The following is a 10,862-nucleotide window of genomic DNA, read 5'->3' on the forward strand; positions in this document are numbered from 1 at the left end:
CTTAGAATTATGCTCTATAACACCCATGTTTATCTCTCTGGTCCTCTAGTGTGAATTAAAACCTTTAAGACTACTTTTACATTCAAAAGGGAGAAATATTCTGACTTGGAGAGGAGTAATTAGGATGCTCTAATCATCATGCTGTTCATTGTCATAGTTTTGTTACAAGGAGCAGAGACATTTTGAGAAGAAAAAAGAAGATAAAAAGACTCCACACCTGATAGAGACACAGAGAGAGAAGAGACAGAAATGCAGTCTGTAGCAGACACTTAGACCTAAGTAGATATACAGACAGACAAGTGGACAAACAGAGTGACTGACACATTATATTAAATATATAGATCTATATATTATGATGAATTTTCTTTTCACTCTCTTTCAATGAATGAAACAACGACACTTACTGGTATGTCCACACTTCTGTCCTGTATAAAAAGTGATCAAAAGACTATTTTGTCTGAGGGAGCTATGCATTTTAAAGTTGATAAAACATTGATGTCCATATTCTATCATTCTACCCTAGAAAGTAAGATTAATTTTTGTATAACAGCATGGGCCGGGAACACAAGACAACAAGATAAAGAAAAATTAAACTGATTGATACGGAAAGCATGGAAAATTTCGGGAGGAATTCCGTAACGAGCGACCACCAAGGAACAGAGTAGATATAGAGGGTGAGGGATAGGATTAGGGTTTGGGATATGGTTAGGGTTAGGTCTCTTCCTTGTTGAGCTTGTTAATGTTGGGGTGGTCGCTCGTTATGGGAGTACTTCCAAAATTTCAAGATCTACATTCCCCTACTTTGATGAATTGTACCTTACAGCTTGCACTGAAAATTTTAAAAAATTCCATCCCTCAAATTAAAACACAAGTTAGAAGTGTAAAAGACCTAGATCTAGGCTTCTGACCCGTAACAAAGAAAGATACAGCAGGTCATTTTTACCATCATCCATCAAAATTCTTCCACCTTAACCATCTTGTTTCAAGTATTCATAAGACCTTTAGAGCATGCATCAGAATAACATTGAGTTTGAGTTACCGTCAGAATACTGAGTCTAGCTTAAGATTTTAAATATTGTATTACTGTTCATTTATATCGTGCATGTGGCTGTAAACATCACTTCAGACTCATCACTCAAATGCATGTAGGCCTATTTGCTTCACCCTCACTGCTACTAATTACCTAAAACCTCAAACGTTTTGCAGCCTTCCCCTTTCCTTTACCCCTCTTTTTTCTCATTTCATCCTTTTTTTCCTGCTCTCCTCAGTCTTTCTCTGCTTTTCTTTTCTGCATGTTTTCTTTTCTTCTCTTCTTCATTGGTTGCTTTCTTTTAGATCCCTACTTCCTCTCCTCACTCTGTTTTGCTTCTTCCATGTCTTTAAAATTATATGTCATTGTTTCTTCACTGGTTCAAGCCACATATAGTTGGGGTAACCAGTCATTTCGTTAAACGGATCTCGTCACACCCCAATTATGTGTGACAAAATGACTTCGCTTATAAATATATATCTCTAAAATTGTTATACTAGTAGAGTTTTGGAGGATCAGCCTAAAGCTTTTTTCGAAGTACATAAATTGTTATTAATGTAAATTAAATCTTTGTCCAAACTGTTCCATAGTTGAACAATAGTTTTCATTAAATAAGGCACCAAAAAAATGTCTGGTAAAGAGTTAGTAAGGCTTTGTTTCAAAGTAAGGGTCTAGCTTTTAGCAAAATTGCAGTACCGTACATTTCTATTAGCTAATTTATTTTTTAACAGAACTAATATTATGATCTTGCCAATCACACCTTTCATCAATTATAGGCCTTTTTGATCTGAATCGACAGATTTCAATATTGTCCGTAGAACGGTGTAGCTGATCAGGTAGGCACGACAACTCGCACTGCCCTCCCCCCGGTCCTTCCACACACAGCCCCCCAACCCTCCCCTGAAAATTGTGATTTGCAATTTCCATGAATATGGGCGTTTGGGAGGTAAAGAGTTCCATCAAGAAGGACAAGAATACCTACCTGAATGACCTGGCCGAAAAGGTAGAGAAAGCAGCAACAGACGGACACTTGCAGATTGTACACCAGACAACAGAAACTCTGTCAGGAAGGTTCAGCAAGCCTACTCAACCAGTGAAAGACAAGGAGAGAAGGACTATCTTTTACCCAAAGCGGCAACTTAACCGAGGGAGAGAACACTGTGATCAACTCTTGAACAGACCACCTCCAGAAAACCAACCAGAAATTCTTCCAGCCAGAAAAGACCCCACAATAGTTATGGAATCACCTTCGAGAGAGGAAAATGCGGCAGCTATAACATCAAGGCAGATGGTCCCGGCCATACACCATCGGAGGCCCTTAAGGCAGCTAAAGATACATTATAATGGAAATTCTCTGTGCTCTATTTGAAAAGGTTTGGCAAAAGGAGGAAAAAGAGGGGTAAAGGAAAGGGGAAGGCTGCAAAACTGATTTCAAAACTGCTTGTAGGTACCGCAAACTGGCCGTGCGCCCCCGTGGCGCACTGTCAAGGAGACCAAAAGGAGGAAATACCATCTGACTGGAAGGAAGGTCACCTAATCAAGCTGTAAATGAAAGGAGACCTCAGCAACTGTAACAACTACAGAGGCATATAGTAGAAATAGGACTAAGAAAGTGGCGATGGATGGGACACACCTATTAAGAAAGCCCAACGGAAACATTACAAGACAGTCACTGCAGTGGAACCCACAGGGAGCACGAGGCAGGGGTAGGCCACGTGAACGAGGAGGAGATGCGTGTGGAAAGGGACAAGAGATGAAGCTCACTTGGAACGAGCTTGGAAGGATGGCCCAGGACAGAGATGAATGGAAGGAGCTTGTGTGGCCTATGGGTACCCTGCCAGGGGTGAAAGGCATTGATGATGATTCATTAATCTCAGTCTCACCCCAATCACCCTCAAAACCACTCATTCAAATTATGTAATTATGAAATCCATTTTACACCCTTCTGTCAAATAAAAAGAAACAGATTTGCGGGATTTATGCATCGTTCATTCTGCCATTCAGCAAGGACTGGGAAGTAGCCGTTTTTGCATCGAATTCAATTTCTAGAGCTAGAATCTAGAGATTTTTGAATGTCTGACTATAATATTCAGATACCTCAGTTGTGGTCGGGGCAATGTTCCTGGACTATACTTCATTTGAAAATGCCTTCAAAAGGTACTGCAAGAAAACAGGACAGCTCGACCTTGGCAGTAACCTATTTTGCATTTAGTCAACCCTAAAGCAAAAGCTAAAATCCTTCATGTATGTAGCCTAAACAAAAAAAAATCCGTCCACGCCCCGCTCCCACACGCCTCGTTCACACCTTATTCACGCACGCACGCAAACACACGCACACACACACATACACACGCATGCACGCACGCAACGCACTTTCACTTACTAACACACACACACACACACAAAACACACACACACACACACACACACAACACACACAGACACACGCGCGCGCGCAGGCACGGGTCACTCCATTCGTAAATTATCAACAGTTTATTAATCTCGAGAACGGAAACCGTTCGGAGAAACAGAGTTCAAGTTTATTTTCCCGAACGTTGGGAAAAATAGAACCAGCGCCTTAATAAAATTGTAACCTTACCTTGGTGCAAGCAACACAATCCATGAATATCACCACATTTGGTATAATAATCCATTTAATCGAATTCACTGGCCACAAAAATAATTAATGTACGCAACAAATGAAATAATAAAAATAAACAATAGGCCTAAACAATAAAAAATGGGTAGGCTAAGCTTGAAAATATATTTTAAAAACATATTGTGCACTAGGCCGATATGCGCGAACTGAGTCTATAAAGCTCGGCCAGCCCCGGCCGAACAACCCGGACACTTAACATTTTTAGTCCGGTTGACTCGACCACCCCACCACATCCCTCCAATGCAAGAAGGGCTTCCCCTCGTTCCCGGAATAGACAAAAAACGTCTTTGCCTTCCGTCCCAGGTCATATGACGTAGTAATATAGCATCTGCGCATGTCTATGACCTTATGAGTATGCATAGTTCAAGTTATGGAGACGATGAAAAAATGGTGGACCTACTTTCGATTTACCTGGCTCTGTCGCAAAAAGGAACAAACATTCAGTGAAAACGGGTGAAAGGGAAACAAAACGTGCGAGATTGTTAGCATTACTTAACAAAGATTACATTGGTTTATAAATTAACAAAATATCCGAATAAGATTGGCTTTAAAACGAGTTGGAACAACACTCCCCTAGGCGGGCGGCCGACTTGTCCAGACGGCGAGATGGCCAGACAGTACTGTACTTGGATATGGTCCATGGGTGGTCCCGACTTCTGTGACAGGGAAATTCTAGAATCTAATATAGATTCTAGATCTAGATCTAGTTTTGACCCCAATGACGATTATTTCTGGTTTTAAGTCTAAACGATTACTTTTTGATTTGCGTGCCGATATGGAGAGATAGCCTTTCAAACCTTATTGCAAAACATCAAATCTTGGTCAAATTCAGGGGGGCATGCCCCCCTGAAACACCCCTTGTTTGTTTTTTTTAAGTCAGGGGGGCAAACCCCCCCCCCCCGGCCTTCTGAAAAACAAGTGAAATTTTACAGCTCATTTTGTAGGCTAGATTTTGATACAACATTGATACCGACTATTCAAATCAGTATCGATATTTCAGTAGATCTAGACCTACACAAGTCGGGACCACCATATCCAAGTAGTGCCTTATTTTCGAAGTTGCTATTTCTATGCATGCCCGTACGTACGCATAGCATTGAGGCTAGTGCTGGGCGGCCAGGTTCCCGATTATTGAAAGCTAGGAATCGTAGGAATCGACTCGGAACCCAATTACTTAGATCTACTTTCTAAGGAAGGACTTCCGTAACGAGCGACCACCCCATCAAACACAATAAAGAAGAGGCCTAGACCTAACCCTACCCCTACCCCTAACCCTACCCTTACCCCTACCCCTACCCCTACCCCAAGCCCTCAATTCTGCTCTGTCTCATATTCGAATGATGTGATTTCTTCCAGTGGTTACCTGGTGGTTGGCTCCGAACATCTTCAGTCTTCAGGATTTAGGATAACCCGAAACACTACGAAGAAGCATCAGTCATCAGCATTTATTCTTCAAAAAGAAATTCTAAAAAAGAGGGAAGATTTTAATGATTAAAGGGTATTTTTTTACTTTCCCTCCCGACTAACACTCAGCTACCAGTTGTCTATTTTCTACTAAATATTGATGCGCAGAACACGAATATCAACTTCATTTCCGTCGCAAATATTTGATTGTTCTTAACCAAGATAGACGTGCTTTGGACCAATCGGGGGTACCAGGGGGGCCTGCCCCACTGGGGCAAAAGAAAATCTGGGGGGTTACAGGGGGGCATGCCCCCCTGTCTTTACCCATAATTTGATAGTTTACAGTTAGATTTGAAATTGTCTTGAAAATAATTGATTTGCGACAGTTTTAGTGGCTTATGTGTGATCTGCAGCAAACAGTACAGCAGTTTGACCCCTGAAACAGTGCATCTGTGTGCGGGAGTGAAAGTAAAAATTTACCGATTAAAGTAACTGGTATCCGTTGGTTTACGTAAAGGAAGTGGCTATCCTCACCCGGGGTGAGAATAAAAATACGATCTACCTCTCACCCCGGGTGAGACTTGCCAGCGTAGGCTATTCTCACCCCCGGTGTGAAACAAGACCTGTTTTTCCTCATTTCGGAATACTGTCTATTGGTGTGGATGATCAAATTGATAAAAGCCAAGAAAAAATTACGTTATAGCACAAAAGTAAGCTAATTTTATCGTCTTCAAAGATGCTATGGCTACTTCACTTTTCGAATCAAGCCGAACTACGCGGGTAGCCATTTTGTTTTGCCCGAAAGTTCTCGCAAGATCTACTCCTCCCCTCTCTCTCTCTCTCTCTGTCTCTTTCTGAATACTGTCTATCGGTGTGGACGATCAAATTGATCAAAACAAAGTTTAAAAATGATGTTAAAAAACAAAACTAAATTAATTTGGTCGTCTACAAAGATGCTATGGTTATTTAACTTTCCGAATCGAGCCGAACTACGCGGGTCGCCATTTTGTTTTGCCCGGAAGTTCTCGCGCTACTCCTCTCTCTCTCTTTCTCTCTCTCCACTGCCCACAGACAAAATTGCACGTTTTTAGGCTAACACTAACAGTAGTAATAGATCTAGAACGTTTGTTCACGGCACAGAATTCTACAAAATTCTGTTATCACAGTGTAGAATTCTGTGGTTCTCAGGGTGAACGCTTCACTGGTTGGCCTAGGTTATAACGGTGAACGCCCACAGGTCAAAGTTATAAATAAATAGTGACCAATGACTTTGCAAGTTATCTTGACCTCGTAGAGCGTCCCTTGGCCGAAGATCGTACAACATAGCAAAATAGATCACTCTGCCAAAAAGGTGTCTGCGGAAGTCCGCATATTGGTTCAGATGACGCTGCAGTCTTTGTTTTGAAGCTCTCTTTCGTTTCACCACAGAAGAAGAATAGAGCACAGCTTGTTAGTTTCACTTACTTTTATTATATATTTTCACACAAGTAAGGTAACTCTATTCGCAAAGTCTGCTCTTTTTTTAAGAGGACGCCTCCGAATATTGAGGACACTTTTTTAATTGGCTCAATTTTAGAGGGGTGATCTATCTTGTTATACACACGATCTTTGTCTTGGCCAAGATATCGAGTGACGCTGTCCGGCTGAGCGATTATCAAGGCCGTGAGCATACTTCTCAAAATCTAAGGGCTGTACAAAGGGAGGGCCATACGCCTAGCCACGAGGGTTTGCGTATGGGAGGGAGGGCCATACGCATAGCCACAGGCTATTATTTTTTGGAAGTGGCTATCCTCACCCGGGGTGAGAATAAAAATTAAAAATACGATTGACCTCTCACCCCAGGTGAGGCTTTCTAGCACTGGCTATTCTCACCCGGTGTGAAACAATACATGTTTTTCCTAATTTCGGAATACTGTATAGACTATCAGTGTGGATGATCAACAAATTGACAAAAAAGCAAAGAAAAAAATGACATTATAACCATTATAGCATAAAAGTAAGCTAATTTGATCGTCTACAAGGATGCTACGGCTATTTAACTTTTTGAATCAAGCCGAACTACGCAGGTCGCCATTTTGTTTTGCCTGCAAATTTTCTCAAGATCTACGCCTCCTCTCTCTGTCTCTCTCTCTCTGTCTCTTTCTGAATACTTGTCTATCAGTTTAAACAATCAAATTGACCAAAACAAAAATAAAAATGATGTTAAAACACAAAAGTAAATTAATTTGGTCGTCTACAAAGATGCTACGGCTATTTAATTTTTCTAATCGAGCCGAACTATGCAGGTTACCATTTTGTTTTGTTCTCGCGCTACTCCTCTCCCACCCCCTCTCTCTTTCTCACTGTCCACAGACAAAATTTCTCGTTTTCAACCCAAGAGCGCTCGAAAGTTTGTTCATGGCACAGAATTTTACACTTCTGTTATCACAGTGTAGAATTCTGTGGTTCATGGTGAACGCTACACTGGTTGGACTATCACGGTGAAAACGCACACCGGGTGAGAATAGCCAAAAGGCTCGCCTACGCTGTTTTTGGGTGGCTGCAGTCAGATTTACAACTGTTTCATAGTTATTCTGTTATAATTCAAATTTTGGTGTGTATATTATTTTGAGAAAAAGGGGTGTCGGGATGAGAGCATTTTATTTATAGCATCATATCACAACATGGGATCTTTAAGAATATGTTGGCAGCATGACTAATTAATGGCAAAGCTTTCTTTGATGACTTTAGACCATGCCAACCATTAAAAATAATTCAATTTAATCTAACTCTAACTTACCGTTCAATTTTAATTTTAAACCTTTTTACCCCGTTGAGACGCGAACACCCCGATGTGAGGTAAGCTCACCTCGGAATTCCCCCATTGTGATGTTACTGGTAGACAGAGAGAAGTACAACCGGATGCGCGCACCCGCTATTGCGGCTGCCTTATTTCAAGTGACCAATAAATGCGCTTGGAATAATCATTCAGGGATTTGTAGGTCACATACATTTGCCAAGGGAGTGAGCGAGATGAAAATGGTCGGTCTCCGTTCGAAGCCATTTTGGACAAGGGGGTAGTGAATTCATGATAAATTCTACTAAACTACTACTTGATACAGAACATTCAAATTTGAGGACACCATAGAGGAAGGACTGATCTATTACCTCCTCGACGTTGAAAATCAAGCACCTTATAGTTTTTGGTATACCCGATACGAAAGTGTTTCCGACACCAAAAATGTAGGTTAATTTATGTGTACAAACTTCAACGTCCACATATTATTAGTTTGTCCTATTTTCTGATTGGTTGCCAAGTTTCTTTCACATTGGCCAGAAATAGCGCCGAACGAGTTTGAGAAAGTTAGTCGCTTGCGTTCCGTCCCAGTCCAAAAATGCACCTGCTAACAGGGACCAAAATTTTGCTGCGCGCAGAAGCCAGATTGGCATTGCTACAGTATGCCACCTTCTGGTTTCGTTTCAAATACAAATACGAGGGGGGGGGGGTCAAAAAGTAATGCAAGTTGTTCGTTATTTTGCGCCATTTTGCATCAAATTATATGAAATTCAACTCACAAGTACTTGCACATGTACTTTTGAACTCAAAATGTTAAAATTTAAGTTTCTATGAATTTTGCCTGAATGACCTCGCATCAAAATGGCTGCTATTGAATTTCTTGTTTTAGAAGGAAAATCCACCGGTAGCTTCCAAAAGAGGCTTCAAAATGTTTACAAGGACCAAGCTCTAGATTTTGGCACTGTGTATAGGTGGGTTAGACGTTTGAGCAATGGACCGGAAGAAGAAAGAAGAGGAAGAGGTGCCCATGTGCTTGTCAGACAAGCATATTCCCGAAGAATCAGCTGGAAAAATCATGGCAACTGTGTTTTTGGACGTTCATAGAGTGCCTCTCACAGATTTATTTTTTTTTATCACCACGAGCAAGTCAATTCTGAAGCCAACATTGAAACTAGGGTATTTTGCCATCTGATGAAAATGCATTGAGGCTTGTACTTTGATAAGCCCTCCTGTGTACAATATGAACTACATACTCCTTATGGTGCTACTATTAGAATTGAGTATGAGTGCACTGAATTTTAAATGAACATAAAAATAATGTTGTTCTTGGCAACTAATTTTATTGGTACTAAAATTTGGAGTTCACAGGCAAAAAAGAGCCAGTAAATAATGCTTTCATATACATCAATATTTATGTTTCAGATCACACCCTTGTGTTCCCTGATATTGAGAGCTAAGATGTGAATTTGTGAAACCTTCAGTTTGGTGGCTAGGAAAACATCTTTAATTGACATCTTCATGGCTAACTCTAATTCGGACCCAGAGTTACAGTCTGGCCTGAACTATGATCACTCTGACAATGGAAACAATGGGCGAAGCTTGCTCTCACCCATGGGTCTTGGGGGTCTTGTTCGTGTTCGATCAGCCCCACACATGATGCAACCTGACTCGGAGGAGAATGTCCAAGCCCAATCGGAGGCCGTTTTCCTGAACTATGTGTATCAGAGCTATAGAAATGACAGCGTGAGAACTGATGTGGACAGCACACCAGCTGCTCCTGAACTCATCAATTTTCCTGCTTCTCCAATCACGTAAGTTATTATTTTTTCTGCTGTTGTTTTTGTTAATTTCAGCTTAACTGTATGTTTTTCGACACTTCAGCAATTTTGACACTTCAGCAATTACTTTTATATTTATTATCATTTAAGAAATGGGCTGCTTTAACCTGCCTGTCAGCTAGCCTTTGGCTATAAAGGTTGCTAAGTCTGAGCAATAGAGAAAGCTTTGAATGATCAATAACTCATATTCTCTTTTGTGTGCAAGGTAGAGAAAAGCCTTTAGAACCATAAGACCAGTGATGCCTGTGTTTTTGTTTCTGAAGGGATAGAAGATATCATTATGAGCCCACCTCTTCAGCTGTAGTTGTGAGTTAAGAGCTGTTAAAAATTCTTCGTAAAGCCTTGATGCAAATGATAATCTGAGATCAAGCGTACCAGCTCTATCATCAGGCTCCCTGTATGTCATGTTGAATATATGCTGAGTTGGGAGCTCTATGGTGTGAATGCATTGCTCTACACTTACTATGTTAATGCTGTTTAGGTGTTTAATGTAGTTATTTGTGTTTAAAGTTTGGTTCATAGAATGCTTCCTGTAATGAGAATTATCTCTTTTCTGATATGTTTTTGCGTTTCAAAGTCAGGTCTTTATATATATTTGGAAAATTATAATGTCTGAGCTAATTAATCAAAAAGCTCTTGAATAACAATTTTGCCTTCAGATTTTAATGCAGAAAAGATGCTCAAGGAAAAAAGGAAACTATTGAATGGAGTGGATGGTGTAATCTCTCAAGTTGTAAGATCATCTTTACCTTTTCATTTTTCTTCAACAGTGTCATTTTGCTGGAATGAAAGTCTAGAAATAAATACACTGTATTCGAAAATAACATGTGGGAATGGTTTTTATTAAAACTGAGCGTGATGCGAGTGCTCTAATGCATGTTATAATTCTGGACTCTGTGTTCTTTTTTTTTCTTTCAGACCTGCAGCTGAAATTGGGAGGCAGCTGGCTAGATTAGGTGATCAAATCAATGAAAGATATTCTGATGTCTTTGACGGAATGATTGCTAATCTCAATCTAGATTCAAATAATGAAGATGCCTATGAGGCATTTGCCTGTATTGCTCGAAGGTATAGTGTACTCAATACTATAATACCGTACAATATTTTCATTTCTCTCTCTCTCTCTCTCTCTCTCTCTCTCTCTCTCTCTCTCTC

The 10,862-nt window shown here is 40.5% G+C and overlaps 1 protein-coding gene across 1 annotated transcript in view; it reads left to right on the forward strand.

Annotated features, from left to right (window-relative positions):
• Positions 1 to 10,775, forward strand: part of LOC101851280 (bcl-2 homologous antagonist/killer) — a gene marked incomplete at its 3' end in the record, with an annotated part of 11,328 nt that extends 553 nt beyond the window's left edge. The window contains 2 exon segments of the mRNA XM_005102235.3: positions 9,292 to 9,680; positions 10,626 to 10,775. Coding sequence (XP_005102292.2) covers positions 9,388 to 9,680; positions 10,626 to 10,775 — 443 coding nt within the window.
• Positions 10,776 to 10,862: the final 87 nt, after the last annotated feature.

The sequence above is a fragment of the Aplysia californica genome, unplaced genomic scaffold (genome assembly GCF_000002075.1).
Source record: "Aplysia californica isolate F4 #8 unplaced genomic scaffold, AplCal3.0 scaffold00317, whole genome shotgun sequence".
Lineage (NCBI taxonomy): Eukaryota > Metazoa > Mollusca > Gastropoda > Aplysiida > Aplysiidae > Aplysia > Aplysia californica.